This window comes from Bemisia tabaci, chromosome 8 (assembly GCF_918797505.1).
Source record: "Bemisia tabaci chromosome 8, PGI_BMITA_v3".
In the NCBI taxonomy this organism is placed as follows: Eukaryota; Metazoa; Arthropoda; class Insecta; order Hemiptera; family Aleyrodidae; genus Bemisia; species Bemisia tabaci.
The window spans coordinates 15,424,629-15,445,514 of record NC_092800.1 but is presented as its reverse complement, the minus strand read 5'-3'; the positions used below and the strand labels follow the sequence as shown (position 1 = coordinate 15,445,514).

At 40.1% G+C, this 20,886-nt stretch overlaps 1 protein-coding gene across 1 annotated transcript in view; it reads left to right on the top strand.

Moving 5' to 3' along the window:
* Positions 1–9,902, top strand: part of Wnt6 (Wnt oncogene analog 6) — a 57,348-nt gene extending 47,446 nt beyond the window's left edge. Inside the window, exons 3-5 of the mRNA XM_019062466.2 lie at positions 3,893–4,009; positions 4,945–5,120; positions 6,940–9,902. Coding sequence (XP_018918011.2) covers positions 3,893–4,009; positions 4,945–5,120; positions 6,940–7,401 — 755 coding nt within the window. The 3' untranslated portion in view covers positions 7,402–9,902. The remainder of the gene's footprint in view (positions 1–3,892; positions 4,010–4,944; positions 5,121–6,939) is intronic.
* The last annotated feature ends 10,984 nt before the right edge of the window (positions 9,903–20,886 follow it).

Here is a 20,886-nt window from a genome sequence, read left to right as displayed (position 1 = left end):
GAGGCTGAGCATCCCCCTGTAGGCCGGCGCGGAGTGGCGATCTATGGCTAGGTCTCCCGGCAGCATTCTTGCGGATCGGTCTGGACGCGCCGTCCAGTCACACGATCTTGACCCATGCTGCCATGTTTGTGACCGTGTCCGGGTGAGACTCAATAGCTTTTTCCTCTGTGTTCCGAATCTTTAATCGACTGCATACCATATCCTACTGGGGGTTACGCGGTCCAACACCAGCGAGCTCATTGTTGAAATTGATAGACGAAGCTATAGACGAAGAAGACGTAGGAAGTATGGAGCGATCCTATTGGTTGAAATGGGTGATTCTTATAGTCTAAGGGGGTAAATTGTGGACTAACTAGCGGGTCTCGCGTGGGTTGCCGTTAGTTTGTCTATACCTCTTATGTCCATTGAAACCACCCGCTACCACAAATATGATTTGTCTTCTTTGTCTATGTGATTTGTCTATCAATTTCAACAATCAGCCCATACTGGAGGACTCTTCGCGCCCTCAAACTGCCGTGCTGAGGAAGAACGCCGTACGAATATTCGAGTTACCAAATGTCACTAAACATAAGACGAGTCATAGAACATGCATCTTTGAAGAAATTTTTATACAGTTTTTCTTGAAATTTTTAAATATTTTAGATTAAATACCAAACATAATTGTCTGAAAATTTTGAAGAAAGGTATTCACAATTTTCCCTGTAAATTCGTTTTTCATTGAAGGAAATATGGCAACGTCTACAGGCTCATACTGCGTTTTTCCTTGGCACGGCAGCAAAAGCCTACCATGCTCATCAAGGGACTCTCTTTTTATCGATAGCTGCAAAAATCATGGAAATTGGCCTAGTAGATTTTTAAAAGGAAACGGACTGTGATAAAAAATGAACAAAAACATTGTTTAAATGGAAAAAGTCACAACTTAAAACCTGGGCCATATTTCAGAAATCTAAATAAGGCGGGCTCATCTAAAATATATCATCTGTCGATAGCTGCAAAAATCATGAAAATCGGCCGTTCCTTTACCAGTTCTGTTTGCGGGTATAGGGCTCTTTTTTCTCGTAGTCGGCCATATTGTTTTCTCTTCCTCTCCTCCTCCTCCTCCTTTTATTTTCTAAGGAGAAATTTTGACTAAGAGCTTGGAAAGAGATAGTGAAGAATGGAGAGAGATTATATATTAATAGAGATGGAAACAAAGCTCTGGGAGTGGTGATGTGACTGGGTGGTTGCAACTGGAGCGGAGACTCAAACTTGTTCGCCAAGAGCACCTCTTCTTCAGGCGACTGCATCGTTCAATCATGTTTAGTCTGCATACTAATCATCGACTCCAATTAGCGTCAAATCATAATCGTCAGAGCGTCGTTAGTGACAAGCGAAGGACTTCCATATTCCCCACGTACACGCAGAAAATTCATATTCTTCGCATATGACGTGCATTGATGTCACGTTGAAACTGAAAATAGCTTTTAACCCTATAGTCTGAATGACTAGTGCGAAAACGGTATAGTTTAGAGACCCCATACGGTTATCTTCACTGAAACAAAAAAAAATAAAAATATCACAATCGATAGTATACTCCTGGCTAATTTTGGCGTCAGATATAAGAGTAGTTGCACTAGCCAGAGGTATGGTTGAACCAACCACCCTTTCAGCAGACTCACACGGAGAAAAAAACTTTGTGCGTGAGACCTGAAGTTGAGATCATATGGATCTCTGACTTTTTCGGATCACGTATCTAAAAACTTGAGGTCCAGCTGCCGAAGTTCGGTTCACACATCTGAAGTACTCCGGTACATACCGAAATGCCAAGATGTCTGACCCGAAGTTCGGCAGCTTGACCTCAAGTTTTCGGATGCGTGATCAGGAAACTTCAGAGATCCATATGACCTTAACTTCGGGTCCCTCGCACGAAGTTTTTTCTCCGTGCACCAGCCCCTCTGATTGAGGCAACAACTCTTATACATCTGATGCCAAAATCAGTCAGGAGTATAGTTGGAATTGTGATACTTTTTTTTCCGTGTACGGAAGAACGCCATATGACCCGTTGGTTGTTGTTAAATATCTTTTGATAAAGCACGAATTTTAGGGTAAAGTTAATATTTTTCTTCAGATTTTTTTACAGAATTTCGTTTGTAATTTGATCTGAAGCTTCTGAAAATGTTAAGGAAAAATATTCATAACTTCGTTCAAAAATACATATTTTCTGAGAGGAAATTTGGCAACGTTTAAATGCTCATATGGCGTTTTTCTTTAGCACGAAGACATACTGTAAAGATTTTTTCGGGAGCCAACGTTCAGATTTGTCGAATAATATCTGATGACCAAAGAGTCGAACACTTGGTTCAGCAATCCTCACCTAGTGTATAAAAACTCGCCCAGCGAAGTGCTTACACCGATATTCATCAGTCATCATAAGGCTATTTGTTTTTATTCCATACTCAACAAGTTGCTCATCAATACTCATCGGGCGACGAGCAGCGTTGACCTACGAATTAATTATTTGCCTCAGTCGATTACACTGCTTAGATTGTTAAAATGAGGTCTCGGAATTGAAATATTGTTACCTTCCGGCCAAAGTATTGCAAGCACCATGTAACGTTTAAAAATTCCGCCTCCATTTTTTTTACAGAGAAATTTTTGGTTGAATGTGTTTGAAAATTTCACTGAATTTTATCGGCAGCGCAAAGAAAATTCAGTGAAATTTTCGGACGGCTTCGTTGAACAATTTTTCTGTGAAAAAATAAAGTGGCGGAAATGTTTAAACATCGCATGACACCTGTGATAGTTGGGCCGGAAGGTGACGATATACCGTCTCAGGTTCTTTATATGCAATCAATTTATTTTTAAAAGTCTTCAGCAAGTTTAGCAGGGCTTGACAACGCTGCACTTGCTTTTACTTACAAAGTGTGAGTGTTTACGCAACTGAGCGCGGCAGTGAGGCCGCTCACTTTCGATCGATTGGGACAACTGATCTGATTAAAGTTTGCTGCATGGTTGAGTGTTGAGATTGATTACTGGTTATTGGATATGACGGTGTTTATGGACCTCGTTGAGTTCCAACTTCGTTCCTTTTCACCTGCTCTAGTTAGCACTGTAGACTGATCAGGTACAATATATTTTGGAGACTCTGCATCTCTATCTTTCCGACAGTGTAACAGTAACTACAACTGACGACGACTCCCGTGCACTTCTAAAGAGAAGAGAAAATCGGAAAAGTCTTCAATTTGGGAAATGCAACACGCACAACCGTGGAACACAAATTGTTGCATCAAGGCGCTACGACCAACATAGAAGCAGTGTAGTATTCGTGGGTTAGAAGAATCACTGAGTTGAATCGGTTCTTCTAAAAAAGACTTAAGCGCCAGAAATCATAACACTAAAAAAACAGTGACAAAACGATTTAATCGACTCGTTCTAAATTTCAAAGCCCTGAAATATTAAAACGATGAATTAATTATTCTCAATATTATATAATCAACGATTTAAAACGTTCCGATTATTCGGCTTCTGATAAGTTCTTCGGATTTCCATTTCAGGCGCTTAAGTATTTTTAAGAATGACCGATTAAATTATTGACCGTGGCTACTCTGGCTGCGCATCGCTAATTGGTAATATTCTCTCCAGATAGGTACTCGGTTATTCGACTGCTACTAATGAAGAGGTCCGGGCATCTCTGAAGAAGTGAGAATAACGATAGAGCCTTCAATTTTGAACACGCAACACGCATATCCGTGGAACACGAATAGTTGCGTCAAGGCGCCACAATCAACTCACAGCTATTGTGGTGCTCGTAGATCCAGAGAATCACAGAGTTGAAGAGATTTTATTTGTTCTTTAAACTTTTAAGGAGAGTACATCTATCATTTTCATCGCTACTTTTCTGTTTTGCCTACAGATACAAGAGAATCAAGCTTTGTGAGTGCAATTACAGCTGCCGGAGTGACATACTCAGTGACGAGAGCCTGCACAACCGGTGAACTCATTGAATGTAGTTGTGACAAAACTTTCAAAGGTAAAACTGTGATTTTTTTTTTACCTGGTATGAACTTTATATGAAAGCGTTTAAAACAAGGGTTAATTTTTGTGGCGAAGAATCAACCTACGTTATTTGACAATATTTTAAAACTATTTTTTCCAATTTGTTTTGATTTTAGAGGAATTCAAGGTATTAGCTCATTGGTCAACATAATTGAAATTAGTACACAACTAACTTTTATAGCTACGTGTAAATAGGTCAGTTGCGCTAGTCACAGAATTGTGCTATGATGATTTCTGATTATAAATCAGCAAAAAAAGTAAGATTTTTCTTGACACCAAGTTTCCATGTTTAACATAAACCAAGCTATTGCCCTTCAAAACACAGTGCATGACGTCATCCACCATAATGACGTATATAATGGTTTCTTCCACCTGGCGCTTTCAGTGGAAACGTGTGTATCACTAATAATTGATGAATCCGAGAGGGAAGGGAATGGGGCATGTAATATTGCGGTCGATGGCGTCATATGTGCTTTGTTTTTTGAAGGGCGATATCTTCGTTAATATTGAACGTAAAAACCATGCGTTTGGAAGAATCGTATTGCTTTTTGCTAATCTATAAGCTTAAACCACTGTCACGAAATTCAATGACTGGCCCAATTGACCCATTATGAGGTGGAAAACTGCTGAAGCTACAGAATCTGACCATTTTCAGAATCGTCTCAAAAGCGAGAAATCAGTGTTCAGTAAGATCATCATGTTCTAAAGCGCCAAACTCCTCACTTAAAAACCGAAAACGACGTAGGTCAGATCTTTCACCAAAAGAAAACTTGTAAATCGATTACGCTTGTATTAACGCCTCTTTCTTCTCAATTGTAAAATCTATCATGGATACATAACAGGTCTTTATTTTTGGCGGCAGTATATTTTCCGCTGTGACTTACATTGTCCCTCTTTTTTCTTTAACAGGAGAAGCAAGTCGGATGGGTGCTGAGTTCGGGGAACGTAGCTGGGAGTGGGGTGGCTGTGACGACAACATTAATTACGGGTACCGCAAGTCCAAAATATTCATGGACACCCCCTATGAGCAACTCAGTGACATCAGTACATTAATCAAACTTCACAATAACGACGCTGGGAGACTGGTAGGTTTCATTTCCCATTTTCTTAAGGCCTGGATACACGCTCAAATTTCCGTCAATTTCCGATCAAAATGATGACAAAAATGGCGGTCAAATTTTTGCAGGCCGCAAACTTTTGATGGTAGATGGTGCGCACCAGTCACCATTTGATCGGAAATTGATGGAAATTTGAGCGTCTATTCAGGCCTTCACAATATGAGATGGATTTTTTCCCCTAAAATAAAGAATTTGCAGAAACAAGACTTATAAAAATACAATATTTTATTTTATAATTTACAGTCGTTCAAGCACTTCAGCTTTTGCCATCGTCAGGACGTAGGAAGGAAAACATTCATGAATGAGGGGCTTGGAGGATAAGGCGCATACGTGCAGTGTTTTGGCCTGGTTACACGCTCAAATTTCCGTCAAATTCCGATCAAAATGATGACCAAGATGGCGGTCGAGAGTTATCTAGATTGATGAGTAAAATTAATTAAAACAGCGTGTTGATTGAAATAAGCATGAAATAAAGACGGTTGTGTGGAAATCAGATGAAGGATGAGCCCCACAGCTACATCATCTACCATCAAATTTTTGCAGGCCGCAGAAATTTGATGGTATAGATGGAGCGCACCAGTCACCATTTGATCGGAAATTGATGGAAATAAGAGCGTGTAACCATCAAATTTGAAAATATTGAAATTTTAATGATTTCAAGTAAAACTAGTAATGCTTATACTATGAAAAATTCGCACCCAAATTCTATGATTTTTAAGCATCCAAAAGTCAGTATGAACTTTCTTTCCGTCGTCGGTGAATGATTCAGCGGTGTCGTCACTCCCGTCGTAGCTGCTGACGTCACTGATGCCTTGTAATTCCCTTTCATTCTTACCACCGTCAACTAACGAGCACACCCCTTCTTTCCCACCCATGCGTAGTTCCGTTTAAGCGCCAGATACACCTGCTTGCTAGACGCGAAAAGTAGGATCCGATCCTACTTTGGGCGGCAAGGTGCAGCCTGATTGGCTACGAAGATTGCCGAACAAGGCCGAAGGCCCACTCGCCACTTAAGACGCGCGTCTAGCTCGCAGGTGTATCTGGCACTTCAGCAAAAATACGTCCACTTGATACTTGGAGGTACAGTAAGAGTATGGACAACTCGATTTATATAGCTCTTAGGGCCCAAAAGGGCGACAACGTGTAAGACGAAAATCACTAGAAAAGTAGGCCGCTGTCAACCTATGCATTTGAACGATTAATGAATACGGCTGACGTCGCATCGTAAACAAGCATCTTTAAAGATTAAGACTTTGAAACTGAGAAAATGTATGCGAAATTAAGGTTTTATATATATATTTTAATAAATTTTTAATCAGTTATGAAACAACGGGTGGTAAGAATTATGAAAATTAGTACCACTAGATAATTCGAGTCTATAGGTTGGCAGCCCTTTTGGGCCCCAAGAGCAACATGACCTGATCAAACCTAACCTCAAAATTTTCGAGTTGTCCATACTCTCCCTACAAAGGCATTCTAGGGTGTGGGACGACCATAGCGGCGAGCAGGCAACAGAGGGATCGAACGGCGGAAAAGATGACCCCCTCATGATATTTTGAACGCAATTCTGTTAAACGGAACTATAGACGAATGGGAAAGATGGGCTGTGCTCTAGAAAGCTGGCTAAGAAACCATGTAAAAGTGAAATGATTTGAGCGCTTATTTTTCCTATCCTGGCGTTTAAGTCTCCAAAGATACCAGTGGGTAAAACTTACTTGGAGGGTGCCGATCTATGCTTCAGCATTTGAACAGCCAAGGTGTCAGTTTTCTTCTGTTGTTGTTGCAGGCTGTGAAGAGGCTCATGATAACGGAATGCAAGTGCCACGGTCTCTCCGGCTCGTGCACGGTGCGTAGCTGCTGGCGTCGGCTGCCGGCCTTCCGAGCCGTGGGGCGGTCGCTGCGGGGGCGCTTCGAGGCGGCCTCCCGGGTGATCCCGAGCAACGACGGGCGACACTTCATCGCTGCCGCGGGACCATCCCCAGGGCCGGGCCGAGGCGACCTCATCTACTCGGAGGAGTCGCCCGATTTCTGCAAGCCGAACCGGGTCAGCGGATCCCTCGGCACCCAGGGCCGCCCCTGCAACGCCACCGCCTCCGGGCCCGGGTCCTGCCAGAGTCTCTGCTGCGCCAGGGGGTTCGATACCCGGCTCGTTCGCCAGAAGCGCCGCTGCGACTGCAAGTTCTTGTGGTGCTGTCGGGTCTCTTGCAATACGTGTATCACGCCCCGGTACCTGCATACCTGTCGCTGAAACGAACACGGATAAAAAAGAACCGCACAATCCTGCTACATTGAAAAAAAAAAATACTCCGGCACTGGGGGCCGCAATTACGGGCTACATGGACATACCGTCCGTTCCGGGCTCAAAGGCGGAAAATTCCGGCTGCTGGAGGCGTATCTTCGATTGCTCCGGGTTCAGAGGCCAAAGTTATGGCTCTAGCAGCCGGAATTTTCCGCCTATGAGCCCGGAACGGACGGTATGTCTATATAGCCCGTAATTGTGGCTCCCACGGCCGGAGTTTTTTTTTTTCAGTGTATGCTCCTGGCTGATTTTTGTGCCAGTTATAAGAGTAGTCGCACCGGTCAGAGGTACGTTTGAGTCAGCCAAAGTGCGGTTGCATCAACCGAACCTCTGTCTGGTGTTACTACTCTTGTAACTGGCGCCAATATCAGCCAGGATTATAGTTGCAATTTTGATTATTATCTGTCAGTGACGGAAAGAAACCGAGAATAGTATTGAAGGTCATTTTCGAGAATTGAGGGATGAAGCCCACCTTTATTTAGGAGTCTGCACGAAAAGAAGAATTGAAGTATATGAGGAGAGGAAAATGAGGAAGAAGAAGATGGGAATGAAGAGAAAGAAAAAGGCGAGGAGAAATATTCTCACTCCTTCCCTCCTTTTTTGCATCTTTGTCTTTCCCCTCTACTTTCCCATCTGCGCTGTCCTCTTCATACTTTCATTCGCTGTTCTGCTTCTTTTCTCATTCTTCATCATAACCTTCTTTTTCTTCTTCCTCTTCCTTTTTTATTTTTCTCCCTCTGCGACACGTGCCTTGTCCTTCAGAGGCGACACTGTGACTGCAAGAGCATCGGATTTCTTGAAATACGTGTATCACCGTATGACACCCCGGTACCTGTATACCTGTCGCAGCACCAAGAACCCAAATGATTTTAGCTGCGCAAATCCTGTTAAACGTGAAATTTTGAAGCAGAAACAAAGATATGTAGCAGAATGCTTGAATTTTTACCTTCTCTGCTGGTCCATCGCAAAAAAATGACGAAGTTTGTCTTCCTACCCTCCGCCATAAGCCTGTAAGTTTTCGTGGAGTTGGCTCTTTGTATGCGCATTGATTCAATTTAAGTTCTCTTTTAGATCATGCAATCAAGCCTAAATCTTTCAGGTCCAAACAACACCCCCATTCTACAAATAATGTGCCCTCTCCGTATATGATGCTCTATAAAAAAAATTTCTACAGGGGAAGTATATCAAAGTGGCTGCTTTTATAGTTGCCGATCAGTTCCTTGTGGAGTGAAAATAAATTTTGGTAGAAGTAAAGAGATGACCATGACAAAGTATACGTAAATCGATTTATCTGTCCCTTTTACAAATTGGTCGCACGCCCTCCAATTTCGTAGTTTTTAAAGATATTTTATTTTTTTTAATCAAATAACTAATTACGACTTGATGTGATAAAAGTATACGATTAGCCAGTAAGAATTATTATCATGACATTTGTTATTGTTATTTTATAGTATGTAAAGGGGTTTATTAAAATCCCATAATTAAGTATTGACTTAGGTGTCCCCAGAAGAAGTACAACCAAGTTTCCTAGCTTAAGTTAAAATTATTCATCGCATCTTTTTGTTTGTGTAAACACAAACTTAACCACAGAGGTTACAAAAGAGTGCATAAAAATCGGAATATGCGTTTGAAATATAATACTTATTGATAAGTAAACAAGAAAATGCCCTCTTTTTTATGAAAATCCCCCTTTATTTTGCCGAAGAAAAGTTTTACAATGCGAAAACTTGTTGACTGAGATGGCTGAAAGTTGTATCTCAATCAATCGAATGTTAGAATATTGATATTTTTAAAGAGAAGTAAATAGCCTGGTTGCTGATCGTCGTAAATTACGTCACTATCTAACTTTTTTAAAAAAATCAGCGTTTTGAGATCCAGGGTATGGAGCTGCGTTTTGGCATTGTCACCACACTGTGTACCTATCCGCTGATCTGGTTCCTATAATTTAAATTGTGAGTTTTCTTTCTATACTCAGACTAAATCGTAAAATTTGTCCAATATATGTATAATGACAATTAAAACAACCAGGTATGTAAAATTATGGAAAATCTCTGAAGTTGCGTCGAAAACGAGATAAGGCCAAGTAATACAAATTAGAATAATCTCAATTTATTACTTTTTATAGTCAATTTTTAGTCTATATCGGATGCAACCGAAATTTCTGACCCAAGATACCAGATCATCACAAATAATAAGCAAACATATGAACGCCTTCAACTTCAAAGAAGACAAATGATCATCAAAAGTAAATCGAGATGCTGTACATTCACACGGTCCTATAAATTCAAGGAAACTATTATGCGCGGATATACAAATATTTTCAACGTAAAGGAAACATTAGCCTCCTATGATACAACCAAAAATAGTAATTGAGTGTACTGAAGTCCGAAATATAATCTGACTCATGTATAAAATGACATTTCATAAAATAAACATTTTTGTTTGTTTGATTTTCTGTTTTATTATATGCTTCCAAAATAGTTTGTCCATTCATTTATTTATTTATCATTTGTTTATTTTTTTGTTTGTTTAACTATCTCATTTAGTGCCTTGTGGCCAATAGCCGCTTTGGAGCTGAATTTTCATGCACTGACTTCGGCCTTTCCTAAAATTTTGGGTATCCATTCCCCAAGCTGAATAATATCTACCGCAGAATAAGGAATGCTCTACTAAGACTTTAATTCTTCTTCGTACTACTTATTGCATCCAAAATCAGGTTGCCTCTCAGTTATGGTGATTCGATGGACGCCATATTGTGTTTCAAAACGGCATGCGATACATCGCATCAATTGGTTCCATTTTTTTGCTACTCGTCATTTCTCTCGAATTTTGAGATTGCAATTCTGTTGTCAGGAGACTAAAGCACTCACTTACTAATTTTAACAAAGAAATTCAACGTGATAAAGGCGTGGTTTTTTTAGAGAGAAAATATCACATTCGAGTGCAGTTTCGATATCAGTATCGAATGCGATATAGAATCACCTCAAACTCGCCTTCCATATTTTTCTCCGTGTGACAGTGCTATGACATAATGAATCTTCTCTTTTGAGGTAAACCTACGAAAAATCGGCCTCTGTTTTCGACCATTAATATCGGAGCGCAACCAATGTGGCAGAAAGGTATCATCGCTGTTCGGGTGGCATCGCGATTATCGAAATGCGGGAGGGGGCTCATTCAAAGCGGGTCGGCATAAAAGGTTTCTGCAAGCCGAAAGAGCGTGAAAAAAAGGATAGCGAAAAAATGCAAAGGGGCCGACAGTCGGTGGCGCCAGGAGCTGTCAAGCGACCGCGCGCGAGCTGCGGTGCGGTACCCTTCGAGGGCCAAACTATCGAACTTCGATATGTCGTGGTCGATATGGCGCACAAGGCGACACCCTTATGGACGATGCGGATAAAAATCGGTAAAACACGCTTAACTTTAAATGATGAAGATAGTAGCACCGATACACACTGGACCGAGTCAATAGGAGAAGTCGGGCAAAATTTGGAAACTTTAAACGCTTATAACTCCGATTACTTAAAACGTTGAGGTTCTTAATGTAGTTCCATTGGTTTTCTCGTGAAATTTTCCACTTTAAGCACCCCCTAAAATCTGAAGTGACGAAATAAACATCAAAATTTGCAGTTTTATTCATAAATTTCATGTCTAACCTCTCTAATTGACTCGATCCACTGCGCGACATAGGGAAACCCTTTTTAACAAAGTAAAACACTCGAAGAATAAGAAAATGCTATATCTCAGGATTTTTTGCGTATTTTTTGAGAGAAGTTCATCTGAAGTTGGCAACCTCGAATCAGCCCTATGTTAACAATGTAAAAGCAACGCGAAACACTCAAACTTTAACTTCAAATATCTCTGATAGCCGCAAAAAATCGCAAGATCTTTTTGGTAGAATTGAAGTTGGATAACTGAGGATTAAGAAAATGTCAACCACCCAAAGCATGTTGCGTTTCAAGTGAGAAATCTTCATTTGAAGTTGACGTCTTTTTCGTTTGACGTATTCCTTTTGAACCAGTGATTCTCGACCCATTTTCCGCCCATTTTCTACCCAAATCTGAAGTAGTTTTGAATGAAAAATTCGAAATGAACCATCATTGTAAGTCAGAAATATCTTTAAGATGACATACTCCAAAAAAATGTTCAGATGTCGAGTTGTAAATTTTATTATTTTACGTCTACAGAGGGCCGCACTGTGCGGCGATCCAGGACGGGACAAGTATCGAAGCTCGATGGATCGCGGCCGAATTGTGGCCGCAGCCAGGTAAAGGGATACTCATCACGTTAATGCGTTGTTAGGCTAATAACACCGAGGTGTCTGCCTAACAAATGTTTGATGTAATAAAAGTAACGTTCGAGGTGTTATTATTGGAAATTAATGCGATTCGGGGCCCCGCCCCCTCCGCAGCACACGTGGTGCCCCGCCTGGGTGGTCAGGGTATTTTCCTAAATATAGTTATTTATTCCTGGTATTTTCCTCCTTTCCATTCGGGCTCGCGGAACAATTTATTGTTTAAATACTTCGCGCCACGTTTCACTCTCACTGACGAGAAATTCCGATCGCCTGTCCATGTCTCCGCATCCTGTCGCTTATTTACCTTCTGTGATGGAAGGGATCCAGAGAGGGAAAGGGTTTGCGATGGTTGCAAGAGTGTTCCGCGAGTTTCGTTCCTTGAGGTAACGTCAATTCCAGCTGTAATTGGTCAGGAGGGAACCAATGTAAGCAGTACATCTAGAGGTGATGCAATGGCAGAGACGAAGTCAAAACCTTAAGATGTTTATCCGAGGAGAGGCTATATCGGGAGCACCAATTATTAAAGAAACAAGCCAGTTTCCAAACCCACCGACAACCAGGGGTACAGTTATAAAAAAAAAGTATAATAAATGCATGAGAAGTTACTACAACATGATATGAATGTTCATTCGCTAAAAAAGACCCAATGTTAATAAGCACTGCAGACGAATAATTATTCTAGAAGTTCCAGTTAATCCTCTTCAAGCACCGAAATCAAGTTATAAAACATCAATATTCTCACTGGAAAAAAAAAAAAAAAAAAAAAAAAAAAAAAGCAAATCATTGAATCTAGAGTCCAGACTCTTGAAAACATTGACAAGAAAAAATACTCTTGATTCAATCAGATTTAAACTTAAATCAAAAGAAATTCGCTCAAATTAAAAGGCTGGGTTCTTGATTTTTTAAGCTGAAATCTGATGGAATCAAGAGTATTTTTTTTGTCAATGTTTTCAAGAGTCTGGACTCTAGATCTAATGTATTTTTTTCCAGTGCTTGTGATTAGTTGATGAAGCTCAAAGTTTCATATTTTATTAATAATTTATTAATAACACTAAAATGCAATTTTAGAATTGATTAACTTGTCGATCTTGATAAATGAAGTGCCAAAATAAATAAAATAATATGCATACCTTCCATTGTTATCTTGGCAATGGTGGAAGCTTTTACTTTCGAGACTCCAACATTCAACTGTTGATCTACCTACCAGTTTGGTAAACTTTTTTGGATCATGACATCACCCGAAGCTCATCATTTACCTAGTGGGTGAGATGAGTGTTGCTTCCACATAAACTGTTGCTTCTGTGTTGTTCCATAGAGAACTGCTGAATCCCTTGAGTCAAAATTCCATCTGTTCGCAAGAGGCTGGTGGAGGGCCCCTCTTTATGTCTGTGCAATGGTGACCATCAAGAAAGTAGCTACTCCTTCCTACTTGTCCAAAGTTTTTCTAAAAAGGAAGAGTAGACGATCTGCAAAGAATATTTTCATCGGAAAATACACTAAAAACAAGTGACTGGGTCTTACGAGCTTACGAGAGTATTAGAGAGGATTCAATTTACGAATAATGGACTGATTATTGAAAGTGATAGACAAAGCTATAGACAAAGTAGACAAAGAGAAAATGGAGCTTCGATTAATAATGTCAGTTACCTTCATTACTTGCATAGGTTCACGTATGTCCACATTTATGGGTGTAGCACATCGGTGTTAAAATGCACGTCCCTGGAGACTGAAACGCAGGGATATGAAAGTGAGCGAAAATCTAAAAATTTGAAGTGATCACTTCAGATTAAAATTGATAACTTTAAACCGAAAACTTTAGCCAATTTTTAGAGAATATTAAGTATTCGCTGCCCATTGTGATATTTTATATAACTTTAAAGGAGAGAAGGTAATATGTTTACTTCATCACGACCCTTTGAAAGTTCAAAAGTTTTCGGTGATCTTCTACGAGGAATTTTGTTTAAGACAGCTTTGTGAAGACACACAAAAAGGGATGATTATTCAAGATTCACCTGCAAGTAATACAACTAATACACTGCAGTTACACAATCCTAGCATTATTGAAATGCTCTTGGTCCTCTTTTACAAAATGCAATCTAATAGACCACTAGACAGGGTACGAATTTCAACATGCTGATATATGTTTCTTAACCAAAATTTCACGTGAAACACGATGCGCACAACGGAAATTACCGATATCAACTCCTTACGAAGATATTTAATGATTCTTGATGCGTAAATCTAAACCACCCGCTCATGGAAACTCAATGCTCTACGTGATTCACATCGCGCGTTAAACGTTTATCATGATAGTCCCTGCGATATAAAAATCTGAAAACCTCAATCTTGACGGTTTGGCTCAGCTGTGGCAAATTTCTTGTGGTTTGAACAACACATGATGGGAAATGAACATTGCTCGATTGAGAGCCTTGCTGAAACCGTTCTAGTGCGCGATATTACTCAAGTAGAGCTTTAAGTTTCTTGTGAGCGAGCATTGCAGATTCCTCGTAACCAATGTGAAATAAAAATGTTAATGTCTTCATTAGGAGTTGGTTTCAGTAATTTTCGTTGCACGAATCGTGTTCTACGTGAAGTTCTGGTAAAGAAACATGTATCAGATTGCTTAAATTCGTACCTCATGGTCTAGTGGTCCATTCATACCTTGTCTAAAGGCCCGTAGTACTTTTCTATGAAAACAAAAAAAAGAAAAAGAAAAAAACATATACAAATGATTTAAGTCAAAATGCACTATGTTGCAAAGATCCGCCTGATACATACCGATAAATCAGGTACCAGGGCGAGGCTTGCACATGCCCACTCACACACGCACACACAAAGGTGAGCATCGCAGGAAGGAGGGGATATTTTTTCGGAGGACGAAGCGAAGGTGAGGGTGCGAAGAGAGGCGGGCATCGGGTGAGGAGAGGTTAAATTAGAACTTGTGAACATTCATAATACTCACCGTGGCCGGGGATTTTGTTGACTTAATTTCGTAGCCGGCGATGGCCATAAACGCAGCGCCCGATACCCAGCCCAGCCCGTTATGAACCATAATTTACAGTAACTCATGGTTGCGAAGCCGGCAGGGTGCTGCTGTCTCGCGGAGAAGAGCCGTAACTCCATCAGGGCGCGAGCCGCGGTCACCGCGCTTTCTTACGCGTCTCGAGGCTCAACTCAGGTTGGAGTTACTGCTGTCTTCCGGAGGACGGCGGTGTGGGTGGCCGGTCGCGGCCGCCCGGGGGCGCGCGAGGTATCGTTCTCTGTCGATTCGTTGCCTATAGCCCGGGGGCGGGTTCACGCTCGGTGACTCGAAGTTCGATACCTCGAGCTTCCATGTATCGCAGAGGTCCACCTTGGCCTCGATCCCAACACCCGGCAGCCAATCATAAATTAATGTTTTTTCCACTTTACAAAGATTCACTCCCGTGTCAATCATGATATCTTCACTTTCTTCGATTAATCCTCTTCTCGCCTCCCCCCCCCCCCCCATACTTCCTGATCCTCCCGAACTCACATCTCTAGCTTTTCTCGCTCACTTCCACTATTTTGTTTGTCTCCCCCTCTCTCTCTCTTCCTCTCTATTCGTCTAAATAATTTATCTGTTAAATGCAACAATTCAAAAGAATTTGCTAATAGACAAGGTCTGAACGAAACAAACTAGTCACTTGTTTATTTTTCAAAATATAGGCATTTTTCAACATAGTCGGCCCCTATGGTGTAGTGGTTGTAGCGCTAGCTCTATGATTGGGAGGTCCCGGGATCGATTCCTGGGCAGGCGACCCGAGTTTGTTGGGTTCTCACACAATGGTTGCCTGGGATTGGTTATAGGGACGGAGCTGCGGAGGGGGGACAAGACTAAAGTGGAAGGATAAGCCCTCGTAGGCTATTTGAGAGAGAGAGAGAAAAAAAAAATTCTTACGAAGAAAACGAGTCGTGCAACCGAAAGTTCAGAAATCAACTCCTAAACGAGGCTTAGTAACAAGTAATTTTAATTGTAATCAAATGAAGGTTAGATTGAACAAATGACTTTATATTCATTTCTGCCATTATACCTTGTTTAGAAGTTGATTTTCAGACTTCCTATCGTGTGATTCGTTTTTTTTTTTTTTTTTTTTTTTTTTTTTTTTGTAAAAGAAAACACGTTGTGTGCTGCTTTAATTCATAACTTGATTGGCGACATGTTGTTTTATATTCAGATATTAGAGAACTTTAACTTATTTCTGTGGTATCATGTGATAGCCATATTTACACGATAAAATGCGGACTTATTTAGGTTTAAATGGAGGAAAGTGCTGAGTTTTCAGCACCAGTTGGCAACGATGCCTTCAATCCATCAAAATCAATAGATTTTAGACGAAGAAACCTGCCTTAACAGGATGTAGATTATTTTACACTAATTCAAATCGAAGTTATTGAATGAACAACTTAAACGAATTGCCACCGATTCCGATCCACAAACTGCACTATGAAAGAGGAAAAGTGCCTTCAAACTGTTATGTAGGCAATAAGCTTACACAATTTCAAATATTATCAACTCGGTTGTTAGTGCTCGCCCTTCTTGTCATCGTGTAAGCCGCAGATGGGTGGTTTAAGTCGGAATGCACGGACTTCGTCCGCCATTGCCCAAAGTAAAGGAGTGACGTAACTTCATTTCAGCGTTGCAAAATTTTGCTCGCAAAGAATTGTATTTTCACCGAGAAACCATTGAGAATTTTGAATGAAAACGTAACTTTTATTGTCTGATTAGACGTAAAAATCAGTAAATTTTTGGACCAAAATTGTAAGGTCGTATTCTCGTTCGAAAATGAAATGGACGAGTCAGTTTTGCAACCTTCAAATGGAGTCAAGTTTCCTTGTCTAAACTAAACATTTGCGAAGTTGCAGACATCTACTATCTTCGGCTCATTTTAGAATAAAGGAAAGTGATAGCCATTCATTTCCGTCTTTAAGTAGGAGCTTTTATGGCCGAGCCAGAGGCCATTAGTAGTTCCGTATTCCAAAATGGAGTCCAACTTTAGTCAGTTCTACACCACCATCTATGAATTGTATCGATATCGATTGGTTCAACATGAAACATAGCCTTAGAAGTCAATTTAGAAATCTGAGAGAACGGGTCGTTTTTGACAGATTCTATTCTTTTGAGTACCAAAAGCCCATGAATAGTGAAATTGTTAAAAATTTTCTTATTTTCAGCTTTTCCAACTTAAATTCTAAAATTTTTGTTTGAGGTCATGTTCTATTTGAACCAGACGATAAATCGAACCACTATTAAATACGATCTATATATCGTATTCGAGACATCAAACAGGTAAGATTGTATCGATATCGATTCGTTCAACATGTAAACACAGCCTGAAAAGTCATTTTAGAGATCAGAGGAACGGGTCTTTCGTGGTGGATTTTTTATTCTTCTGAGTACCAAATGCCAATGAAAAGCGAAATTGTTAGGAATTTTCTCAATTTCAGCTTTTCCAACTTAAATTCTACAATTTTTGTTTGAGGTCATGTTCTATTTGAACCAAACGATAAATCAAACCACTATTAAATACGATCTATAGATCGTATTCGAGACATCAAACAGGTGAGATTGTATCGATATCGATTGGTTTAACGTGTAAACATAGCCTCAATAGTCAATTTAGAAATCTGAGGGAACGGGTCGTTTGCGATGAATTTTTTATTCTTCTGAGTACCAAATGCCAATGAAAACACTGGAAAAAAACACATTAGATCTAGAGTCCAGACTCTTAAAAGCATCGACAAGAAAAAATACTCTTGATTCAATCAGATTTAAGCTTAAATCAAGAACCAAGCCTCTTAATTATAGCGGATTTCCTTTTGATTTAAGCTAAATCTGAATGAATTAAGAGTCCTTTTTCTTGTCAATGTTTTCAAGAGTCTGGACTCTAGATCCAATGTGTTTTTTTCTAGTGAAGAGAAATTGTTAGAAATTTTCTCATTTTCAGCTTTTCCACCTAAAATTTTGTTTGAGGTTATGCTCTCTTTGAATCAAACGATAAATCGAACTACTATCGAATACTGTCTATAGCGTCTATACGCATTTTCCGACTTGAGCAATCGATATGATGATGGAGGCGGCAACGGGGGAATTGAACAGGTGCCAAATGGAGAGCCAGAATGCAAAGGATTCGACGAGTATTAGTAAATTGATTTACAATAATTTTACAATTGATGGATATTTTTTACACGTTGGCGGCGGGATCCGTGGTCTGCGGGGGCCCCGCCGGCGACCCGGGCTCCGATGAAACCATCGCCCGTTGCCCGTTGCCGCGATTTAAATCAACGTCCACCACCCTTGCCAAATCCTCCGATTTTCACCCGTTACGTCGAGTTTAATACGCGGATTTTCCAGACGATCGGGCAACGTCCACGTCCGCGTTCCATGACGGCGACCTGACGTCGCGCCGTCATGCTGCCCACACGCAACTTACCTACCTCAACAGCTCCCCGGACCGCGAGACCCGGCCTTGCTGCCAGATCGCGACCCAGTGATCGCGTTTTCATCGAAAGTGATCGATTATCGACATCTCCTCATTTGAAGTTGTGGTGAAAAATCGATTAGTAACACGAAAGTAAATTATGTTGCTGATTTAACCATTTTGTAGTTTAAAAAAGTGTCCGACTTGTTTCAATGTAGATTTTACAATGAAAAAAGGTTAACTATACCACCCTCGTGGTTAATTAGCTTTCCTTTATTGTACAATGTACATTTGAAACAAGTCGGACATATTTTTTAACAATTTAATTGTTAAATCAGCAATCCATATTTTCTGTGAAGGTGTTCGTTGCGAACACCCTCGACAGACACTTTATCGATCCTTTTTTATAGGTTTAAAGGGCAAATCAATCGATATATTGCAAAGAACGTCACGCATCTACTCATCGTAGGTTTGTTGAACAATTTTACATGAGCGGAAAAAAGAGTTGATCAAAATTTTTCAATCAGAACTGAAATTACTGGATCATCTGTGAGAGCACTATCTGTTTTGGGAAACTAATGACAAATATGTTCATCTAAAATGAGCTGAAAATAGAAGTTCCTAGGTGCAAAATATGGTTTTAGCTATTTTTCATGGTAGAGGGCTCAAAAATCAAAATGAGTGCATCGGGCAAGTCTCAAATTCACTACTTTTTTCATTCACTTTTTCATTTTTCCTTCTTTTATTTTTTTAGTTTAAATTTTTGTTCTATGGGTGCGATTTACAGACGCTAATTTTGGTTTTCTATACCCAGCGAATTAACTGAAAGGGAGTTGCCGAACTGTTCAAAATGAAGGTTTACTGCGTGATCCGTTGCCCATTTCTAAGGATGAGTTTCAGGGATTGTGGTTTGCTTTCAATTTTGACGAATAGGCAGAACAAGCTCTTATAAGATGAAATGGTGGTATCTTTGACAGTCGACCTGCGCTTCATGGTTTTAAATGAACTGAAATCCCAACATTTCAAAAAACAAGTAGGTACTAGCGCATTATGGGCTTACGCTAGCTGTTTTTGTCCTCCTTCACTCATAGGCATGTTCTTGTGAGAATTTTTTCATGCGAATAAGTGCATTGTTTTTGGTATTGGAAGAAATCTCAAGTTTTTAGAAACACATCAAATTCAACAGAACACATAATGGGCTCTATAAATTTTGTTTTTATCCTCTTTTCACTCTTCTATTTCTCCTGAATTTGTTCAAAGCCACCATACAAAACGCCCATCTTCTCACGAGGATCTTATTTAATTCACTCAGAGAATTAGACGAGAAGTAGGAAAAACAACCACTTTAATTAGTAACATCCCAAACTCATCGGTGTCTCTTGTTTGCACCTATGTCGATGTCACAACTTTCTTAAGAGGAATAAGTAGACTCAGAGACTTAAACGCAGAGAAAAAAATCAACCAATTCCATAAATGACACCCCAAACTCATCCATGTCACTTTGCACCTATGTCGAATGCCGTGGTACATGAAGTTTATTCGCTCAAGAGCATCATAACATCCACAAAAAAACAAACAAACAAACAAACAAAGTCAATAAAAGGCACCAGTGAAGTTTTGTATAGGGGTCAAATTACAGATATGAAGTTTTGTAAATAACTATATTTCAAACAAAGCAGCGACTCATTACTCGTGAAATATTTAAAGGGATTAGTGCATACACATGAAAATAGGGCTTTTTTGAGATTTCATGTACCTGTCCAAATAGTCGAATCCTCTATCCTCTGTAGGTGGTGGTAATTGAATGTGTGTGTGAGAGAGAGAAAAGGAAAGGCATATGTAGAGGACAGAGAGGGAAGAATCATCAGGAATGAAATGTCGATTATTAAAAGCTGCTCACCGATTACGATGACGCTAACAAGACCGGAGCTGAGCTATTCATTTACAGCCAGCATGTTTACAGAAGTAAAAAACCAGGTATCGGGAGGCACTGACGCTCTGATTTTGTTTCAAAATAAATCATTGATCGGACGATTAACATAGCAGAAATAGCACGGCGACGCGAGTCCATTAATCATTTGCAAATGCATACAACTTGCATTACATACTGTTTCCGACGATGGTGACAAATGGGCAGCGCGAGGAAGACATATGTGCTATGGGGTAATGTCTGTGCTCGATAAGTTTGGCATCGGTGGGAACAGAATCGACCTGCAATTCATTACTTTAATTCCTCGGGTGAGATTGTTGAGTATCACCGATTGCGATTGTAATGAGGAGGGAGCTCTGAGGGCTAAGTTCAACGGACCACAAGACGGGACGGGGTTCGATATTTTGCCATTGTGGTAATCTGTTTTTACTTCCAGTAGGACCTAGATTATCTCCACTAAAAAGTTTATCTGGATTTGTGCATACCACACTGAAAAAAAATCTCGGTGTATTTACTAAGAAAATGGTAAAGTTACCAAGAATTCAGGGTTCTATTTTATCCTAGTTTTTCCTTGGTAAAATTACCATTTATGGAATTGGTAATTTTACTGAGAAATCTCGGTAAAATTATAGAACTTTCTCGGTAATTTTACTGGACTTTGGTAAAAACGCCAAGATTTTTTGTCGACTGTGGTAGAATTACCGAGATAAAATGGCAAAGTTACCGGGAATTGATTACCAATAAAATTGGTATTCTTACCTGAAAAAAAAACA